This window comes from Cornus florida, unplaced genomic scaffold (genome assembly GCF_030987335.1).
Source record: "Cornus florida cultivar Cherokee Brave unplaced genomic scaffold, ASM3098733v1 CherokeeBrave_3.0.0_Hap2_Chr05, whole genome shotgun sequence".
NCBI classification, from domain to species: domain Eukaryota; kingdom Viridiplantae; phylum Streptophyta; class Magnoliopsida; order Cornales; family Cornaceae; genus Cornus; species Cornus florida.
In genome coordinates, this window is record NW_026775575.1 from 38,100,505 (window position 1) to 38,123,670 (window position 23,166).

General features: G+C 33.4%; 1 protein-coding gene and 1 long non-coding RNA gene across 3 annotated transcripts; one reads left to right on the forward strand and one right to left on the reverse strand.

The window, feature by feature from the left end:
* The first annotated feature begins 568 nt into the window (after positions 1-568).
* LOC132309168 (uncharacterized) lies at positions 569-3,991 on the forward strand. Its single transcript, XM_059807503.1, has 5 exons — positions 569-626; positions 1,249-1,390; positions 1,663-1,832; positions 1,942-2,230; positions 3,814-3,991. Exons 1-5 carry the CDS (start codon positions 569-571, stop codon positions 3,989-3,991), a joined length of 837 nt encoding a protein of 278 aa, XP_059663486.1.
* A 10,562-nt stretch (positions 3,992-14,553) lies between these two features.
* On the reverse strand, positions 14,554-17,740 carry LOC132306301 (uncharacterized). 2 transcript variants are annotated; one of them, XR_009481918.1, is made up of 6 exons: positions 17,031-17,740; positions 16,696-16,782; positions 16,116-16,220; positions 15,821-15,989; positions 15,282-15,332; positions 14,554-14,929 (listed from the first exon to the last, which is right to left on the reverse strand). It is a non-coding gene; the product is annotated as an uncharacterized LOC132306301 (long non-coding RNA). The 2 variants fall into 2 exon arrangements; XR_009481917.1 differs by having other exon boundaries at positions 16,116-16,225; positions 17,031-17,738.
* Between the last annotated feature and the right edge of the window lie 5,426 nt (positions 17,741-23,166).

Here is a 23,166-nt window from a genome sequence, read left to right on the forward strand (position 1 = left end):
TTTATGAGGCATATCTATTATTATTATTAGGTTTCAAAAAAATTCAATGTAAGATGTTTTTTTTAGTCAAATTAATTATTTAAATTTCTTCTAAATTTGTTTAATTTTTCATTAGTGAGCTGACATTACCTCTCCATATTTAGCTTCAATATGGAGAGGTAACAATAGTGATTCCGGCCAGTTGCTATATGCTTGTTGTCTCCGTCTCGGTTTGCAATTGGAGTTGTTAGTTTTTGATCGCCATCCATTCCGGCCACTTGCAATTCGCTTTTTTATTAAAAAATATTTTTCCTCCTCCGCCTTCCACTACCATCCCCTTGCCCTGCAGAAGTCCATCACCTCCTTCTCCGTTGCCACTGTCGTCTCATACGACGGTTTGCCCCAAAATTCGTCGGGCCGCGCTTCCACCGCCACCTCACTCGACGCCGTGTGCTTATACAGTTTCGATTCCACGCCGCCGCCGTTGATGATTACATCCTTCGATCGGTGTTTGATTCAGTGTAGGCCGAAGTCGGAATTTCCTTCTATATGTCTCTGATGGGTTATTGTGATTGATATAGAGATAGGCATGGACGGTGAGAACGAAGCTTTTGGATTTGACTTGGGGCTCAATTATTGGGTGTTGGGTCGGTGGTGGTGGTGGTGGTGTTGGGTGCCGGTGGGGAGGGGACAAACAACTGTGACCTAATAGATTCGTGTATGATTTAATACACACACTAATAAGAAAGCTCTCAATTGATGATTCCTATTGATGGATTAATGAATTACTCCGTATGATTACCACAATACTTCACTATTTTGACTTGGATAATTTCTTTTCATTCCATGGAATATAATCTGTTTGTTTCTTTAATGGTATCTAATATTTCTTTCCATTAGAGCACCGCGATATGTTTATGAGTGCGAGAAAGAGGAAAACAAATTGGTGGAGAAATATAGAGAGATACATGAAGGGAGGGTTGTGAATTGGGTTTTGTTGATGCCTTTGCATGTATATGTCTTTAATTATTTGGTTTATTTTCAATTAAGTGTATCTCTTTCTAAATTATAGTCTGTAATGTGGATTAACAATTGGCTATGGTGCTGGCCATGGTGGGAGGGATGAGGTGACTCTCTCTCTCTCTCTCTCTCTCTATATATATATATAATGAACTTCCAATAGAAAAAGTAGAGATATGCATGTGTGTTCTTAATCTTAGAATTGAGTTTTCCTCACTTTTTATTCTCTTGTTTTTCAATATTTTATAGGAATTATAAGAAGAAAAAGAGATGCTCCACCAGCTGATTACATACTTAAAATAAAGTCATTCCCTCTTTTGTGTGATATACTTTCTAGTGCTGATGTACAAAATTACCAATCAGGAGCCTTTGAAGTTGGTGGTTACAAATGGTATGTTAATTAAATCTTCTAGCGATTATTGTGTTGCATTCAAAACTACTTGTTGTTTGAGTTCATACATACACTTTATATTCTATATATCGGACTAGTTTTTCTACAATTTTATAACTTTCTAACTTCTTGGTTTCATTTTTTTTTTTTTATTGAAATTTACCAACTAAAGATAAATAAACAGAACTGTAAAAACAATTGATTTATGTGTTTGTCAGTAATTAATAACATAATTATTAATATTAAGTGATACTTATTATTTTATTTTGCAGGAAATTGTCTATATATCCTAATGGAGACTTGCAAAGAAAAGGAAATGGTTATATTTCTCTTTATTTAGCACTCGAAGATGGAGATTTACTTCCTCCTGGATTAGAGATTAGTATAGAATTTAAGTTATTTTTATATAATCATATTGAAGACAAATATTTGATTGTACAAGGTAGCTCAAGCCCTTTTCTCATGATTACCTTTATAGTCCTATAATATTTTTCATTTAAACAAATTTAGTTTAATTATTTTCTCTCTTTTAATTGTTTCAACTCTTCTAGATGGTGGTGAGAGAGTATGTCGATTTCATAAGTTGAAAACTGAACATGGCTTCTCTCAATTCATCCCTATTACTACGTTCAACAATGCTTCAAATGGATATTTAGTAAACGGCTCTTGTGCTTTTGGCGCTGAAGTTTGTGTTTTGAAAAATAAAACCAAAGGGGAGTGTTTGGCAAGTGTATTGGTTCCTGATATTCGCGGTAGTAATTTCATTTGGAGGCTTGCTTACTCAAAATTGGATTCCAGGATCCATTATAGTAAATATTTCAATGTTGCTGGAAGGAGCTGGTACGTATAATTGAAATTGTTCAATTTAAATTAAATTAACAATTACAAGTATATATATGCTCAAACAAATTTTTGTTTGATCTTTTTTAATTTTTTTTTTCAATTTTTTTTTTCTGAAAATTATTTTATCCTTTTCCTTGTATCAGGAGGTTATTACTCTCACCTAAATTTGAGGAAAAATATCTCTCTTTATCTCTTGAGATGAGTGAATTGAAAACCTATTCTAAAATTAAGAGATGGTTTTATACAAGCTCATTGGAAAGAAACAAGGTGCACGTAATATGCAAACTGTTCATAAAGGACCAAGTACATGACAAACATTTGGAAAAATCAAGTAAATATTCTTGTCATGCACTTATCTAACTTTAATTTAAGACTTTCTTTTCTCTTTCATTAGATATATAATTATTTGTGTTTTCTTCTGCAGTTGGGAAATGGTTCAGCCATGGCGATAGTTCGGACTTTATAACTTTTGTTTCGCTAGATGATTTCAGTGATCCATCAAACGGTTACTTAGTGGATGATATTTTCATTGTGGAAGTAAAATTTTTGCTTATATATGGAGGGAAGAGTTTCTTTTAACATTGTTAATGGATAATACTTTTGTTAATTGCAAAGAGTTTGTTGTAAACAATTATTTATAGTTTGAATTTATAGTTTAAATCCAACTTTGTTATTTATTATAAATGTGAAAATTTTAGTTTATACGTATATGTCGTATTGCGGCCAAGATATCTGAGTTTTGAGAGAGAGCTAAGTTTGGCAGCAGTACTCAAGAGAAACTGTATTGTCACAGCAACCTGTCAAACCGGGACCCAATATATCTAAGGAATTGATTGCAAACCAACTGTCAGTAAGAGTGATTAATAGGAACTTAAATGATTTTATCTAAGCGCGGAATCACCTTGATTCGCGATAACCAATCCCTGGTGGAAATCACAGAATTCTCCCTTCTTCGACTAATGATAGCTTTCGGCGTCGAAATGCTCGTGCTTGTTTAGATTGATTCTGTTGCATCCTTTCAACTATTCTTAAAGAAAAAATCTGCACTTTCAGTCCGAGTGAAGCTATAGCTACATGGCCTTACTTTCTGCAACTCCTGAGCCTTTGACGTGGACCTAACCAGTCTAATGGTGGGTCTGACTTATCCCTAGGACTCGAAGCTTTTCAATGTGGAAAGCTTGGAACATCTGCAGCATTGGAATGAGCTTCGGGAATAGCGGTCAGAGGATTGATAGGAGCGTTGGTACAGTATAGATAGCAGGGGGACTTTAGTAGCGGGAAAGAGCGTAGGAACCCTTCCCAAGCCTTCTATTTTAGATAGGATTTTCTTGATCTGAATGTGAAAATCCGTTGTAAAGTAGTCGCGCAAGGGTAGCGGTTTCTGTTTGATTTTGCGGACTGACTCTTGGGTAAGGATACCAATACCGAACCTGTGTTGGCCGGATTTGAAATCATAACTAAAAACCCTCCGAAACGCCTTTTCTAATGGCTTAGGTTCTTCAGATAGAAAATGAAATTAGATTTGTCATAAAATGCTATTAAAGTTGTTTCAAATTCGATGGAAATTGTTACAAAAACAGCTCTTACAAATACTCCATTAGCACAATCATCAATCTCAGACAAATTGAACATTCTTGGTCACTTAGCAGCTATGTCGCTCAGTTCACTCTTGATTCTAGGGAGCATTCCTTGGTGGAAGTACAAAGAACACTATGTTCAAACTCGACCTCTTCTGATGCTCGTGCATTAGCAGGTTGAAAAGAAGAGCTAGTCTTCCAGTGCATGCTTATAGGTTTCCTGAAGTGATCATGATGTGGCTCTAAGGTCGGTGGTAATCAAGGTTGTTAGAATCGGAATTCTAAGTAGGATCGTTGAGGGGTCTATAGGATCGGAATCGTAGAATCGGATAGAGAATCGTAAGATTCTATAAAACTATTAGAAAATTAATTCAAACTAACTTTCTAAATCAAGATAAATTAAGAAGAATAAAACAAAATAAAGAATTTTTTTGAAATTTTAGTCCATACCTTCGAAATTCAAAGTTTGATCGTCTTTACACGTAACATTTGTTTATTTGGTTTTTGTTTTTAAACTTTAATTTTTTAATGTAATTAGGCTAAAGAGTTGGACTTTATATTTAAAACGATTAAATTTTTTAGTCCAAAACTAATTATACGCCCAAATAAATTAAGAACAAAATAACACAATTTAGTAGAATCGGTAGAATCGTAAGATCCTATGAGATTCTACGATCCTACTTCCAATTCTATAGATTCTACTAAGATTCTTTTTCCCAAAGATTTTAGATGGGGGGATCAATTTGTCAATTTGGGAAAATAGTAGTGTAAGTAGGGATCGTCCCATGGGAAAGGAGGTGTATTTTTGCTTGGAAATCAATGTCGGAGTAGTAGGTCGAATGATCAAAGATGGTTTGGTTGGTTAATTAAACTACAATTTAAACTAAATAGAAGCGATGCAAAGCAACTAGAGTAAATGAAGTGTAGAGAATATAAGAGAAAGGTCTTGGGACTTAGAGTTCACCACTAAGCACCACCTTCCTAAACATTCAATTTTTGATGGATTAGGAGGATTATATGTTGCAAAGGAAAGTGTGTGCCATTAATTAAATTCTCAAGCATGGATGACCAAGTAGGCATACATTGTCTAGCCAAACTAGTGAATGGCACAACATATCAAATTAAGTCATTATATGTTCCTTTAAGTCCACAACTAATGCACATCATCGAATTAGAGAAATATAATACTTGCATTCATAAGTATGGAATATCAAACAATAAGCATGGATTGTCCTCCTATCTAAGAAAGTAAGGCAATTACACTATAACTAAGTTAGTGACATGAAAATTAAACTAATTAAACTAAGGAGGAGGCACAATCCATCAAGAAATAAGTATGTAGCATCAAACAAACCACAAGAGTAATCCATTTAAGCACTATGCCTTGACCATCACTAGATTCATAGTATCAACACACATAGACATGCATCAATATCACAAAATCTAGAAATAAACGCATGAACATTAACTCTAGCATACATAGACATATAGATAGAATTAAATGATTAATTGAAAGTATTAAACCACATAAATCATTGTACAAACAAGATTCATGTATATATAAGATGTTAAGACAAACATTACAACACAAATCCCCTTTAATGACAAAGCATCAAAGTCTAGGAGGCATGTTTAGGGCTAACTCTAGCCCCAAGAAGATGTTTAACCACTCATTGATGTTGTCATCCAACCTTCAAGGGCTATCTCCATGGTAGAAATGATTTTTTTCTCCTTGGTGGAAACCCTAAATGAGTGGAAGAACTTTTCCCAAATGGTATAATTTCTCTCTCTAATCTCTAGCCAAGCCTCGCTAACTAACCAACCTCTTTACTCAAAATAGCCAAAATCCTTATATATGTAGTTCAAGTGTCACACCCAATGGTCAAACCTCGTGCACTAGGACCTCCAAATGATTACACCACAAGCACACATTTAATTTGACTTGAAATCAACTTTTCACACAACTTGAGGCAATTCGATCGTGTTACTTGGATCGATTGAACCTTGGCGGCGTACTTTTTGGATAAAGACAAGGTTGTAATATTTTTGGAAAAAGGACAAAAGTGGTAGGTGAGGATAAGATCAAAGGGGTTCGATCGATCAAAGGAAATGTTGGATCGATCGAAGAAGATATTTTGTTGAGGATAAGGACAAAAAGCTCGATCCTGGCATGGTTGAATCGATTACTGTGTGATCGATCGAATCTTGGGTTCGATCGATCATGGAGAACTTCCTTCACTATTTTACTTCCATTTTTCTCTTTTTTCCATTAAGCTTGAGATTGCTTCTTTAAAAGCTCTAATTCGGCTGAATTAACTTATTTTGGGAATAAGTGCTTGAAAAGGGAAATAACACGAAATTATACTAAAACAGGAAAATAAGTTAAATGAGCACTTTTCAACGTTTATCAAATAGAATCGTAAAATTATGAGATCTAGAAAAGATTTTACAAATCCTAATTTGCATTGAACACTTTAAAATTTTGTTACAAGTTCACAAAAAAAAAAGGTCAAAAATAATATGAGACAAGCTTAAAATACAAAACACTAGGAGATCAACCAACCAAAATCATTCGCATCCATGCGGTCCATGCTACACGCGCTGATCCATAGTATAACAGTTTCATAAAAGTATATAATTTGATAACAAAAACTCTTCAAGCTAAATGAAAAAAATGAGTACATTTACTTAAATATCAAAAGTATATATATTTTTTCCCCGTAATTTTAAATAATGGTGTAAAAGAATGTATGTACAAAATTAATCTTGTAAGTTAATCAGCAAGTGAGATACTAACAAAATGAGATGTAAATATTTTTTAATTGATAAACTATTAGTAGAACAAGCAAAATAAGTTGCTAGAATTTACCCTTTTCTTTTCCAACACTACTCAATCCAAATGAGTCTTTATGTTACTTTTTCAAAACAAAAAACCTGCATTACTAAAATTATATAAGCCATATAATATGAATATTTTATTTGGCAAAATCGATCAAACTGTTGAAACAAATCTACAACTAATGACTCAGATTTACAACTAAACAAGTGAAGTGACTAAGAGGGAGAAAAAATTGTAGGACCATAGGTTTCTGTCTCAAATAGCATCTGAAACTAGATGGGATCATGGTAAGGCTAGATCAGAGGTTGAGAAATGAGGTTGGTGTCTCTCTCCTTAAATAAAGACATTAATTAGATTTTTCAAAATCAAAGTTAAAGAGATGAGAAAGAAGACTGACATTTGTAGAGGAAAAAAAGAAAAAAAGTTGATTTCATAGAAAAAGGAAATTTTAACTGTTTCTGGGGAGCATCATGCTTTAAAGTTCATCATCGTATGTGTAACGTGTGGGCGCTTGCCTATTTACTCAAAAGCTCAAACTGTTAGGTAGTGCTATATACCCATCCATTTATACCCAATCATTTTCCCATCTGGATCTGATATGGAACAAATGACCCTTGATATGTTCTCCACCACCCAAACTCACAATGCCCTCGTTGCGGCTCAGGCCACCTTGCCTACCCGAGGTGCTCACCCGGACGCATTTTGGGCCGGTCACTTGGTGTGACACCCGATCAAGGAATGGTCTGGCTCTGATACTAACTGTAAAGAGTGGGCGTTTGTCCATTTACCCAAAAACTCAAACTATTGGATAGTGCTGCATACCTACCAATTTATACCTAATCACTTTCCCATCCGGATCCAATGTGGGATAAATAACCCTAGTTACAGTACGGCTATATGACATTAAATAAAAAGCGAAAAAGTTAAAATGTGACTGTTGTACGAAGCATAATGGTTAAAGTAATGGCATGTCAAAAAGAAAAAACAAAAGAGAATTCCATTTTCAATCGCATTGTGATTTTTTGAAAAGAGTATATGTGTGTGTGTATATATATATATAATTTGGAATGCCTAGTATAGTCAACTATCGTCTTTCTCTCGTCTTTTTCCAATAACTTTATGTGATGCCCAAGTTTTACAAACCCAGTGCGTCAGCGAGTAACCCAATGAATTGATCTGAGAACAGATCCAAAATGCTGAAGCAAAGAAAATGAAATGGTCACTAGGGATAAGCACAAACCCTAAGACCCGAAATGGACTTTTACGAAGCCACGAAACTCAAAGAATAAACTGAAAGTGAAAGTTAAGGTCAAATAGTGCCTCTTGGCACCGCTGACACCAAAAGGGAACAAACTTGTTACCAACAAGCCAAACATAAATTCTCATCTCCCTGTGGGTTCAACACCTTCTCTATAGTATTATCCTACAAGATTCGTCCTATTGCGAGTGGTTTAATTTTAATCGGTACACAAACCGACACAACACGTGAGAAAGTTATAAATATTAATCTTAGTTTAAATAAGACTTTCCAATAAATAAATAAATAAATAAAATCCTTCTTTAATATGAATTTTAAACCAATAATTTGTTATTTTGTGGGTCAACTGGCGACCCAGGACAAGGACTCAAATCCCTACCAACCATCATTGGGCCAAGACTGCACAGTAGGCTAGTCCACGGTTAATTGGAGTGTAAGGGAATCGGAAATCGATTATCGCAATCTTGAATTTTTCTTGATTTTGCACAAGCTACCTAGAGTGTACCCATACCCGACTTTCTAGATAAAGTTGAATTTATAATATGATTTATTAAATTTTTAAAGATCATTTAACAAAAGTAATGACATCAATGAATTTTAAGTCACTATTGTTACTTAAAAAGTCTTCAAATTACATTTTTATTAAATTAATAAATAAAAATAGATGTCATAATTCATAAAATATGCTAGGTCTTTCAACATGATAAGGTAAGCTTTCTAGGTTCAATGCAAAAATAATAATAATAATAAAATATAATATAATAATAATAATCATGGACGTGTTATTTTATTGGTTAATCATAAGTCCCTTTCTTTTTATTGGTTAATCACACAACCCAAAGGCAGAGGCCCAAAGACCAAGAGCCCAAGACAACAAAAAAATAAATAAAAGGAAAGGCCTAAAGCCCAATTCAATAACAACTGTACATCATAAAACAAAACTATGATAAAATACAATTATAATTCATGATTTACTTTAAAATGACTCCTCAAAGACTAAACCCTAAACTTAGTAAATTTTTGAAAATAACCTTCTCTAAATTTTCTAAAAACACTCCAATTTGTAAATTCTAAACCCTTAACCTGAATATTCTTTTTATACTCATAATTATGACGAGTTAAGTTTGGGTTTGTTCATGTTAGGCTTGTTTTATGAAATGCACTTAAAAATTGAGCTCAACTCAGTTACAAATAAAACGAGCTTATGAACAACTGAACTGTCACTTAATTCGATTGTAATTCTACCTTATACCTTCTGAAAAGTCTTTAAAAAGTAATTGTAAATGAGCTAAACTAAATTGAACAACGGTATGTTTGATCCTAACTCAATCAAATAATAAGAGTGTTTGAGTCAACTTAAGCTTGAATCAAATTCTCACAGGAGGCTTTTTACTTCACTCGTTTATGTTTGAGTCGTCAACGACTCACCTTTCAACCCAACATGGCTTACATGTTATAATTTTGGAAGAATTCCCACAATCTGTTATATATAGTTAGTTTGAAGGAGGTCCCCTATCTTTCAGTTTCCAAATCAGGTTCGCCATTGGCAAGCTTCAGCCACTGGCCCGCTGTCTCTCAACTCTCAAGCTTTCCCCCCTCTCTCTCTCTCTGCAACTGCTAACTTTTATGTATGGGTTTTGTTTTTATTTTTTTTCTAAATCAACTAATCAAGCTCTGTAATTCTTGTTTTGCAAACTAATCCTATTTGGAGAAAAAAATTATGATCTTTTTAAAATATAAAGTAAAAAAATTTGTATTGCATTTTGAGGTAATCATCGTAATCTACATTTTATTTCAGCAAAACAAATATATATATTGTATTTCTATTTTTTGTCCTTTTTTTTTTGTTGTCAATTATGTCTACAAGAAAATTAGAATCTGGGGATGAAAAAAAAAAAAAAAAAAAAATCTGAATTGGATTAGAAATCAGCAGAGATTGAATTTGAAACATTTTTTGAGTGAATTCCATAGTGTTGGAAGGGGCTTGCCATGAACTACCTCACACTCTGCTTCCACTAGTAGATTCTCAAATAGGATTAGTAAATTGGTCGAAAGAAGAGATAGGGTAGTGAGTGGTGAATTGTTCAGAAATAAATTAGTAATTTTTTTATTAATTACCCAAATAGGATTTTCTATGCCTTGATCAGTCAATTTCTAAAGAAACGTTGTTAGTTAACTAAAATTGAATTAAACAACAATTGATTTTGGTTAATATATTTTGATTTAGCCCACCCCATTAAGAAATCCTGGATGTTTTGTTTCACATAGAAATACAATATGTGTAATGCACGAATGATATATTCAATCTTTCTGCCATATTTTTATTTTCAAATTTTGGTTTTTGATTTTCTTTTGTTATTAGAATGTAGAATATCAATATATTGATTTGTTAATTTTGAAGATTATTCCTAAACTGATGCATTATACTTTGTTATTGGATTAATTTAACATAAGAGCTGAGTACAATATGTGCTTATTACACCTATCCGTAATCACACCTTTTTCTACGGATAGGTGTCCAACATTTTGACTGAAAGCATAGTTGGGTTGGGTTAATATATGATATATATATAGTACTTAGGTGGTGTTTTAATTGTTATAAGTGAGATTGTGAAACATCTTCCTCAGAACTTGAGTGTTTTCTTATTTTTAGGATTAGCATCGAGCTTTAACATTTAGCAAGAATAAGGTTCAAAAAACGTGTCTCCTTAGTCATCAAGGTAACAAACTCTTACTTTTTCTAAAATTTTAATTGGCATTTTTAGCTATTGGTTACGTTTATTTATTCATGTTTTACATACAGATTTTTTGTTTTTGTTTCTACATGCATATATAATATTGTTATGATGTGATGCTCGAACAATTTATTAATAGGGATTAAAGACTTGGAAGTTTAGTTTTCAATTTCAGAATATACGTTTTACAAGTCTATTAATGCTTTTAAAACTTTTCCTGTGTCCTAATAATGTAGGTCTTTTTTCTTAAAAAAGATAGTTGATTAGAATGGATGGAGTAGGGAAAAAGAAAATAGGTCTCTTTTGGAACATGAGCATCTTCCGTCATGGACTCCAGTAGCTCGAAAATTTTGGAAAGTATTTGTGAACTCAAGAGGTGTGAGAGATTTCGTGTAAAACGCCATTAGAGAGATCGAGAAACTTTGAATATATCGAATTGTGCAGGATACATGCAGCGCAACTTAGAGTAAATTACTACACTAAAACTAAATAATCAATATATATAGTCCACTTTGAATATATATCCATATAAATTTGTTCTATTTTATTATATATATATATATATATATATATATATTTTTACATACCTTTTGAAGTTGACCAACCACTTATTTTATACAAGCATCCATGATGGTAGTGTGTATGAATCTCCATTCCAAATTATAAGAGTCGTGGAAGTGTGGAATAGGGTGATAGTTGTTATCTCTACCTCTTTAATTTATTCACGTTCAAACTTTTAAACCAGACGAACATTTGGTATCATGTTTTATATATATATATATATAATTATTAAGTTGACAAATTCCAAATTCCAATATAAAATGAAAGATTATAAAATAGTACCAACACCATAGAAAATGAATTGTTTGTATGAACCCAAATAAAAAGTTCTCAAAGGAAAAGGACAAAATGGTATTAAAAATAAGCAAGAGTTTTTGGTGTGTAATACCATTTTGTATCGTATGAAAAGAAGAAGGACAAAATGGTATTACGTCCCACACAAAGTGTATGAGATTTGTCTCCAAAGCACACAATCTCTGTCCTTCTTAACCTTTTGGCAGGGGTTTAAACTTGATACTTCGATCTAAGAGCCGCGCCGCAGGAGTGAAGTATTTTATTATTATTGTTATAGTAATTAAGAATCAAAAATTAATAATTATAATAATATTTAAAGACAACACGTGCGGATTAATGCAAATTTAGGGTAATGAATTGTGCCAAGCAAGCAAGTTGTCCACTACCACTACTAGCATGTAGCTTGCACTCCTATGTCCAGGGTTCACTTTTATTCGTCATTGGGACTTCAGTCACTTCACTAACGTTTTGATTGTTGCATGAACACGAACAGTGCCCCGTGGTTGTCCTCTTAGTAGGAGTTCTCCTTATCACAGGAGTCCCTCTATACTTTCCAATCTTTTTTTTTTATCTGTTTTTTTCTGGTATTTAAAATAATTGCATAATTTAAGTAGGATTTACCTAGCCAAAAACCCTTTTTTTTTTTTTTTTGAAAAGTTACCTAGCCAAAAACTTGACACAATGGAAGTGAATACAAACTACAAGCACGTAACTCATGATACCCATCATGATATTATTGCATGCACACTTGTTACTGTTCCAATTTATACTTCTTTAAATATACGTTCTTTTGCTTTATTAGTGGGTTGGTAATAATTACTACTAAATACTTTGGAATTAAGTACTGCTAAAATTGGACCTATTTTTTGTGTCTCGCTTTTCTTTTTTTGTTATTTCCATGAGATTGTGGGCCAATTACCTTCTGGATTGGGACCTGGCGACTCAAATCCCTACTACCAGACCATCCACTGGCCCAACTTGATTTATTGACTAGTTGGGCCAGACAAGAAGTTTGTTTATGCAATCTAGTATAGTAGCCTAGGCCTGGTCAAATCTCCCACAGTATCATGCTTGTGGACGTATTTTTATTTTATTGGTCAACACCCGAGCACTTTTGACGTTAAAGGCATTTTTTTTTTTTTTTTTTTTTTTTTCTCTCTAGGTGTTTTAGTTACTTGAGTTCAATGAAACACTTCTATTAAAGGAAAATTTAAAATTTAATTGAATTTCTAGGGTAGTTTCTAAATATGTTATAAAAAAAAAAAAAAAAAATTTGGGTGAAAAATTCATTGACCATAACTAATTATTAGTATATAATGAGACATGAGTTCTTAGTTTATGAAAATATTAATTTTAACTTCTAATTTTTAATCAACGGGTCAGTGGTTTAGCGATATCAGTCTCTTACCTTTCAAAGGAATGTCAGGGGTTCAAATCTTGAAAAAGATATGTGTGTGTGTGAGTACCAACTAGAAAAAAATAAATAAATAATAACTTTCTTCTTCTTTTTTTAACGAATGATTAAATATCACTCAATAGTCATCAATTGTGCTAAAAAATATAATGTCAAACTCTCTTCTTCTTCTTTTTTTATAATTATAATAAGAGTAATTAATCTATCTAATTTTCATTCAAACAAAAAAAAACTCTTAAATGACATTTTTAAACTAATCATTATATTTTTCAAACTTTGAACACTTTTTTACCAAACATGTTTTAATATTTTTATTTTTCAAAAAACTTTGCAACAAATGAATATTACCAAACATGTTTTTCATATTTTAAAATAATTACATAATTTAAATAGAATTTACATAGGTAAAAACTTAACACAATGGAAGTGAATACAAACTACAAATATGTAACTCATGATACTCATCCTGAAATTATTGCATGCACACTTGTTACTGTTCCATTTTATACTTCTTTAAATATATGTTCTTTTGCTTTATTAGTGGGTGGGTAATAATTAGTACTAAATACTTTGGGATTAAGTACTGCTAAAATTGGATCTATTTTTTTCTCTTTTCTTTTCCTTTTTGTTATTTCCATGAGATCAGCCTTGTGGGCCAATTGTCTTCTGGAATGGGACCTGGCGACTCAAATCCCTACAACCAGATCATCCACTGGGCCAACTGGATTAATTGACATTTTGGGACCAAATTAGTTGGGCCAGACAAAAAAGTTTGTTTATACAATCCAGATAGGTTTTGTACATACACTTGGTGTGAAGGAATCACCACGCCAATTTTGCATAGCTTTTTAATAATACAAAGGAAGCATATTTTTGTTAGAGAGAGTAATTGGTGAATTCTAATCCCCGAAGATTGACTAGGAGAGTCATGTCACCCAAATAATGGAACACGAATTTTGTATGTTTTGATGCATGAATATAGATTTTGTAGATGCACTCAGTGTGAAGGAATCATCACACAATTTTTGCATTGGTTTCCAATTGCATAGATTTTGTACGTAACAGTGTATATTTTACTCATAACAGTATTTTAATAGACGATAAAAGTAAATTACGTTAAAGGTGCTTTAGTTATTATTATTATTTTCTTTTTCCCAAGGTATTTTAGTTAATTAGTTCAATGAAACATTTCTATAAAAGGAAAATTTAAATTTAACTAAATTTCTAGGGTAGTTTATAAATATGATATAAAAAAAAAAATTGGGTGAAAAAGTCAAAGCATCACTAATCATTAATAAATAAAAAAGAAAAAAAAAAACTAATTATTAATATATATGATAAATATAAAATGTTTCTTTATTCAGAAAGAAGCGGGTGAAAGACTAAAAAAAAACACTGGTAATTCAATTACCGTTTCCAGCGATATTTAAAGAGCGCCAGTTTTAATTTTTATTTTATTTTCCCATTATATATACCCGTTTATTTGTTTGCTTCTTTATATTTGTTTATTTGCCTCATGAACATTTGTTTGCTGCCAGTTTGATAGAGTTAATTGGTTCAATTATGTAGCTTTATTTAATTACACCGCTTGAATCAGTTTCCATCTTCAGGGGAAATACGGAAAAAATCTAAAAGCCCAAAATGAATATCAATGTGATCCTTAGGAACTAGTCTCGAATAGAACGTTAAATTTGCCAAAGTGAACGTTAACATCAATGTGAACGTTATATATATACATGGAATCAGAAATGCATCGAATAGTTTAAAGAAAACTACTTTGGAATTGAAGAATATGCAAGTGGCATCAGATTGAATGCGAAAAGGTCCGATCTCTTCAGCACCTCCATACGCTAGCCCTCCATTGAGCCACAACACAAGTCTTTGCAAATAATAGAAAACAATAAACACAATAGCAGAAACCAGGCAGCAGGCTTTGGTATTGTGTCAAACGAGTAGCAAATGCCCTATCATGGATGGTCCAAATAATAGGTACACACTTGAAAGGCTCCTGCATGAGGCTGTCACAAATAAAGTCTTTCGTGTTAACTTAATAAGGACATTGTCAGCAGAATCAACTCTAACCTATTATAGCTAATATTAGGAACAAACAGATAAAAAAAAAGCAAAGTAATCATGTCAGAAAACTTGTATTATCACATATGAATGAGCTTCTACATAAGCATATGCAAGAATATACTTGCTACCGCCAAAAAAAGATTTTGCATTTTGATCGACCCCAAAAATGCTAATGCATCAGCTTCTGCATGAAATACTTTTGGGGTTGGATTGACCATTAAATTGCACAACTATTAAATTAGTGTCTTCAGCATAAGGAATAATCTGGTTATAAAATAAAATAATATGGCTTACCAAGGAAAAATGCCACTGGCTTCCAAAGAGTTTACGAGTATACCATCATAGCTGCAAAAGGCATATACCATGATCAGAAAGACCTAAAATTATTTGGTTTAATAAGCCAAATCAGTCTCATCCAATCTGTTAAAAAAACAAATGTATGACATGCAAACTACCAATAATGATATCGTATCAACTATACACTAGCACTGATGAGATATTCACCAACGGGCCAGTGGCCTAGCTGTATGAGCCTCTTACTTCCCAAAGGGAGGTCAGAGGTTCAAGTCTCAGTAGAGACGTGTGTGTGAGTACCAACTATGAAATCAAAAAATAAATAAATAAAAACTGACGAGATATTCAAAAGTGTTTAAATTATTCTTTATGCAAAGTTACATGAGACTAGTTGATTGTTCCCCCACAACACACACAAAAAATAATGAGATAACTGGAAAATAAAATGACGCAAGGACCAAGGACACCTATATAGCAGCAAAAGAACTGAACAGACTGTTGTCAATGCTAAAAGGAAAGGAAGATCCCAAGTTAGTTACCATTTCTAACAGTTTAGTGATTAATTGAAGTGTGGAAGTTCCCATATATGAGAATCATACTTCAGCCAATCTACAATGATCTCCACTTCCCACCAGTTTCCATGATTTTGACTGGAACTCCAATGTTTCTCCAAACAGCATGCACAGGACCATCTTCAAGTGAGTAAACCTGCAGACGTAAAAACAAATGATACTTAAGATGACTATATTTACCTCATTGAATGTTACCTGAAGAAAATTGCACCTAATAACTTAAACTTTTAACAAAAGAGAGCTTAGATATAATTTTTCTTACCGTGAGGAATGGGCCAACAATTGGGTTGTGAGTTATCCCAGTTGAGACTTGAGATTATGACTTCTGCAGGAGGATTTTCCCTCCTTTTTGAGAGTGTTTGTCACCCTACCCTGCATTTTCCTCAATTAAAAAAGAAAAAGTTCTCCAAGTATCATATCTAATAACATAAAGGAAAACTGATGTGTTCGCATTACATAACCCCTTTGTCAATATTAAAAGCCCATTTCCCACCGAAATAATTTGTTGTGTGTGTTGTCATGTGACCCAAGTAAGATACCTTAATCTCCAATTTTTAACTTTGTTAATTGCATGAGTACTCTCAAATAGAAAGCATTATTAATGAAGCAGAAGATATTCAAGATTCATGAACAAAGCCACATGTTATGATTAATGAACAAAGCAGAAGATATTCCAGAATAATGAATGAAAACACGGGGTCAACAGAAACAAGCATACACTATGAGAGGACACTGCCAACAATCTTGACTGAAAACTCCAAAATAATTCAATTCTGACTCCCTCAGTCTCAGACATCTAAATTTGAACTTCAAACATATAAATAAGTGATAATTGAGATTACCACAACTTTGTAACCAATCTCCCGCAATGCAACTGCAACACTAACCATCAGTATCTGCAGCGGATCAACCAGTAAATGCGCAAACACCTACACATGAGAATTGAAAAAGAATAACTAAAAACACAAGAAAAACGAGTAAAAACAGTTCCAAAAACAAGAAACTTCACAAGAATTGAAAAAGAACGAATAAAACACAAGAAAAGGAATCAAAACCCAAGAAACAAATAAACACATTCAACATGACAATCCATACGATTAACAGCTGAAAATAAAACACATTCATAAGAAACGCATTGCAAAAGAAAACAAGATTGACAGGAAATAGGAATACATACCAATGCTTAGAAATCCCAATTTCAATAAACAATAGCAGAAACCAAGGGCTCCAAATGCATCTTCCTCGCTGAAAAACACAATAGGCACAAACAATAATAAATATCAAAAAAATTAAAACAACATACATACAAGTGAGCAGTTGCAGAAAGAGAGAGGGGGGCAAGCTTGAGAGTTGAGAGACAGCGGCTGAAGCTTGCGAACGGCGAACCCGAACTGGAACAGCGGGCGATGGAAACTGAAAGATATGGGTTTTGATTTTTTGAACAATCTGGCATATCAGATATGGGTTTTGATTAGGTAATAGGTTTTGAACTTTTGATTCTTGCAGACAGATAGATAAACTGAAATATATGGGTTTTGAACTTCTGATTCTTGCAGATTTTCTAATTAGCAGTAGCAGAGAGAGAGGGGGGACAAGTTCAGAGTTGAGAAAAGAGAATAGAGATGGAGGCAATTGGGGAGTTGCAGAGATAGAGAGGGGGCAAGTTCAGAGTTGAGAACGAGAATAGAGATGGAGGCGATTGGGGAGTTGCAGAGAGGGGGGGGAAGTTCAGAGTTGAGAACGAGAATAGAGATGGAGGCGCGCAATTGGGAGTTGCAGAGAGAGAGAGATAGAGAGGGGGGGGGTTGGGGTTGGGGGAGTTCAGAGTTGAGACCGGGAATAGAGATCGGGGGCGATTGGGGAGGCTGAAGAGAAACCTAGGGCTCGGATGCGATTGGTAAAATTAGAAATAAATGGTAAATTAAGGAAATAATATTAAAGCGCCCACTTACCAGCGTTTTTTTTCAGTAAACGCCGGTTAAAACAACGCCGATTAAAGTATATAATTACCCTTATAGGAACGCTGGTAATTACTACCAGCGGTCATTTAAAAATCACTGGTGAAACCCTAATTTCTTGTTTTCAATGGAATTATCAATTAATGTTAAAGTTGTTTTGGACTTGTAAATTTTTGCTAAAAGAATGTATCCCTCCTCATTCAATTTTCTGGCCTGGAAGGACAAGACCTATCATTATATTTGTGTGTGTATATAGTATATGATGAGACATGAGTTCTTAGTCTATGAAAATATTAATTTTAACTTTTAATTAATTTATCCCAATTGCACGGAGCTTTGATATCATGTTTTAATTGTTTTTACTTAAATTTCAGAATTGTGAAGCTCAATGGATATCGTGGAAACAGAATGCCATTCATTGGATTAAATATCCATTTTTTTTTTTTTTAATGAATGATTAAATATCACTCAACAGTCATCAATTGTGCTAAAAAAATATAATGTCAAACTTTTTTTATACTTATAATAAGAGTAGTTAATCTGTCTAATTTTCATTCAAGGAAAAAAAAAATTCTTAAATGACATTTTTAAACTAATTATTTTATTTTTCAAATCTGGAACACTTTTTCATGTTTTTGTTCTTTTAATGCAAATGAAATGAAAATACATAATTTTGTACAGTAAATGACGCAAAATGACTCTAACAATTGATCTTTATTTGAAATTACGAAACTCTTTTTGACCAGATGTCTAGTGGCATTGACCGATTTTGACTTGGTTTAAAGTGAGAGGCAAGAAAAGGAGGAACAGTAGGCACTAAAGAAGGGCTTCCTACAAATTGTCTCAACTTAAAGCTTGTGGGGGTGTTGATGTGAAGAAAAGGAAATAAAGTATTTCATCTTGCCACCAATTTCTCAATGTAATTCTTGAAACTCTTCTCCACTCATTTTTGCGCAGGTCAATGTGATCTTAAAGAAAATAAGCACTAGGTATGAGATGATTCTCCTTATGTTTCAAAAAGTGCTGGCACCGAACATCTTAATCTTGTCGTTGATCTCGCAAAGTTTGTGAGAGTGTGTGTTTATGATTTGTTTGTGGGTTTTGGTTTTAGAGGGAGGTTCAACCCAGCTTAAGATTTTCCTTGATGAGTCACTCGTTGAATCAGTATTGTTTGGTTCTTGATCATTTCACAAAGCTTATGGCGCTCATGGTTGAGTATTATAGGGATACTTAAAGAATTAGAGGAAAGTGGTTTTAATAACCCGAATATAACCAAAATGATCACTTTGTTTTGAAAAGTGTTTTTATACCAAAAGTAGTTGAAAATAACCATTTTCGTAAAAAAAATGACTTTTGATGTCGGAAAGGTGAAAAATGACTTAAAAGTGGGATCAAAAGTGACAAAAAAGACCATTTTGACTTGAAAATGATTTTCGGTGTCAAAAAGGGAAAAAATGTTCACTTACTTAAAAAGTGGGTTTTTGAAAAAGTCGCAAATGACCAAAATAACCATTTTAGCTAAAACGGTTCCAAAAGTGTCGAAAACCAACAAAAATGATCTCTTTTAAATGAAATGTCTATTTATAATTTAAATGAAATGTCTATTTATAAGTTAAAGTCAATTTTAATGTCAAAAATGGTTGGGATTGACTAGGATGGTTGTTGTGATACCCCTAAATTTCCAAGCACGAGTTGATCAAGTCACAAACATGGAGTACAAAATGATATAATAATAAAGAAAAATAAGGTAGAAATGATATCTAAGAAATACTGAAAATCCATCCATCTATTAGTAATTAAAGTTCAATAGTACAACTTGGGAATCACATATGAAGGACCCATAAATCCAAAACCAACTCTATAATTGGAAATAGATAAGTTAGAAGTCATAAACAATAAATAAAAACTTCTACCCTGAAGTAAACAGTATAATAGATGATGGATTAATTCACCGAACAACTGAGTCCTCAACCATGTGTTTGAAACTGAGGAGGACCTGAAATATAACAACAGAAGGTGAGTCAAACCCGCAAGCAAATCCTCTCTACTACAACCCATCAGAAAACCGATAATCAAAACAATCTATATCTAATATCCGTAAAAACCATCAAAACTAATATAATAAACATCCAGGTAAACAATATATATATATATATATATAGGCAACTCATCCATGCCTTGAAAATAATATAAATATAATATATATATATATATATATGCAACTCATCCATGCCTTGAAATAGTAATCCTCCAAATAAAATATAAATAGGAAAATAAATCATGCCATAAAATCGACCACATACTTAGACAACTCAACCATGTCTCGGCAACTCAATCATACCTTGGTAATAGTGAGATTGCATTTATTAGTCAGTCTACAGTGGTTTCCTTAATTCAATATAAATATATAATATGGTAATTATCATTTACCCATTTATCACAATATAATCACAATGTGCTTAATAACATTAAATTATCCATAATATATTTACACTTACTCATACAAATGTTTCTCATACCTTAGACACGAGTTAAAATATGTAATATGGTAATTATCATTTACCTATTTATCACAATATAATCAGAATATGTTTAATAACATTAAATTATCCGTAAAATATTTACACTTACTCATACAAACGTTTCTCATACCTTAGACGCAATTTAAAATTGTAGTCGTGTCTAAAATATCATTTAAAATAATGTAATAACATTTTACAGCTCTCAAAACACCATAAATACATCTTCCTCAGCTCTCATAGACGGATCTGGAAGTGCAAGCCTGTAAACATCCTCATCCGGAACCCCTTGCTGCTGTCCTCTCATCTGATTCATCTGTAGCTTGAGATCTCTAATCTCAACCATCATCCTGTCAACCATAGAAATCTGATGCTGCAAAAAATGAGAATACATGATGTTTGCTTATGCTCTTGTGAAGTTCCCTTTAGGAGGAAATAGCTGAGTAACTTCTGGAGCTTGTGACGAACCCCATCGACACCTCGCCTAGCCTTTCTTGCATTCTCCCTAGCAGATTATGACTTTTTCAAGGAACGAGGATCCAACTCAGTCATCATAGGTTGATGATATGCTCTTGGAGGAATATGAACATTCTTTTTCTTAAAGATTTTCATGATAATCACCGAAAAATTAGCTGAATACTTGCGCGAGTTCTTCTTATAATAAGTTATCATTAGCTGCACAATAAATGGTGCAAGCTAAATAGTCTCATTAACAGTAAGAAAATAGAGAACTCATGCTCTGTGATACCCTTCGAATCCGAGACACGGGTTGATCAGGCTCAGGCCCAAACCCGAGGGAATATCAAACAATTAATATTTTATAATGAACACGGAATACAAAATAAATTAAGAAATGAAATTAAAACTGGAAGGAACTAAAAAAAGAATCCGCAAAATATTATAATCATTAAAATCCATCAAACCCAAACTCCAAAACTCCATCAGTTTACAACTTGGGAATCCATCTCTAGTGGACCCCTATTAAACATCCAAACGGAAGATAGAACAACTGTAATAAACGTCCAGAAATAAAACTATAGAGAGAGCCCTACATCGTCGGAAGAGTGAATAGAGACCTCTGCTCAGCACGAACACGTCTAAGCCTGGAACTGTCGTGTACCTGAAAAATAGAAGTGGGTCAGGCCCACGCGCAAGTTCTATACTACTACAATCCAAACAGAAGCCCGATACGCATGTACATCCTAAACAATTCAACAATAGCTGATAGTCCGTAAATATATATATAGTCACACTAAAGGACTCTCACTGGATTACAGGCCGGTCTCAACCTGAATAGAGGTAACATGCTAAAAAGCACACGAAGTGGGCATATGTACCTATACCTAAACAGGGTACACCTCCAACCATCATAGCCAGCTACACATCCCGATGCATATACGCTCCCTAGCCATCGGTCCTGAGGCTCAAGCTCATACCGAGGCACCATAACAGTACATATATAAAATCCATCCAAAATCCCTAGTATTGCCGCTCAACAAGTAGTTGTCATGACAATACAAATCCACGGGACTTAACTTTTAGTTAATCCCATCCTTATTCCAAGTAGGTGGGTAATGGTATTATTTTAAAAATCAAACCCATCCTTAGTATACCACCGTCCCATACCGGTGCCTACTTTCCAATCCTCCAGTAGTCAAAAATACCAATAAATCAAGTATATATCAACTAAATTCCAACATCCAACATTCAATGTTAGCAGTGATAAAATAAGCATTGATAAACAGGGTCACAACAACAACATATACTTGCCCAGTTTAAGTTGTTCCCTTTAGTCTGATATAAAGACAGAATTAATTAAAACTTCCATTTAACACCTTACAAATGACATACAGATATGTAGGGTATGTATCACAAAATCCTAACCTCCACAGTTGATATTAACTGTGATAATGTAAGCATCAAAACAATATTCACAGTATGTATGTAAACATGCTCAAATTATAGTGTTCCACAAAACCGATCTAGTATTAAACTCAAATCCTCCTAGTATTTAAGTTCCAACAGTTGCTATTACAGAAGTTAAGATAGCTATCATCTAGACCCATCCTTCCAATAATTTATACTAGCAGTGGTAAGAAAAACGTGAACCACAGAACCACAATGCATCCACAAACATGCTTAGTCTAGGTTGAACAAGCATACAACACTACTGTAACTACCAGTTTCATAGCAAAACAGATATCATTTTCGTTTGGTTTAATCTTCATTAATCCTGGAATCATTTAAGAGTGCAAAGAGTATGAAGCCTAAAGGAAAGAGTAAGGATAGAATCTTGCCTCAGAAACTTTTGTTCAAAGTTTCAACGTCGTCTTCTTAAAAAATCCCGGCGAGTTTCAAAACCCGGTTACTGTTCACGGGTACGAAACACTATTCCGAAGTCAAAATCTGATCTCAACCGTTCAGATTGTGCGACACTGAGTCATGAACCTATCCTCCAAATTTCAGCTCGATCGGACCACGGACGAAGCGGGATCGGATGTTTGATGAAATCTGGGCAGAATGAAAAAAAACCTGTGCGACCCAGTTACTGTTCACGAGTACGAATCACTGTTCCCAAGGTCAATTAAATCACCACAAAAGAAAACAATTAAGCACCTAATTAAAAAAATAATGACACGTAATTAAATAAAATACACTTAAATAATAAATTAAATACCATTAAATACCAAGAATATCCTTTTTAAAATTACGGGTATTACATGCTCGCTCAAGATTAATGTCATTTTTCTTTCCAAAATAACCAAGATTCGCTATTGCAAACAAATTGAAGAACGCCACTTCATCTATTAGGAACCGGACTGGAATATTGTCTTGA

Excerpts from the sequence above, each read along its gene's own strand:
- LOC132309168 (XM_059807503.1), top strand. The coding sequence starts at position 569 with ATGGACGGTGAGAACGAAGCTTTTGGATTTGACTTGGGGCTCAATTAT. Across the intron at positions 1,391-1,662 it reads GAAGTTGGTGGTTACAAATG|GAAATTGTCTATATATCCTA; the intron begins GTATGTTAATTA and ends TTTATTTTGCAG. Across the intron at positions 1,833-1,941 it reads CAAATATTTGATTGTACAAG|ATGGTGGTGAGAGAGTATGT; the intron begins GTAGCTCAAGCC and ends CAACTCTTCTAG.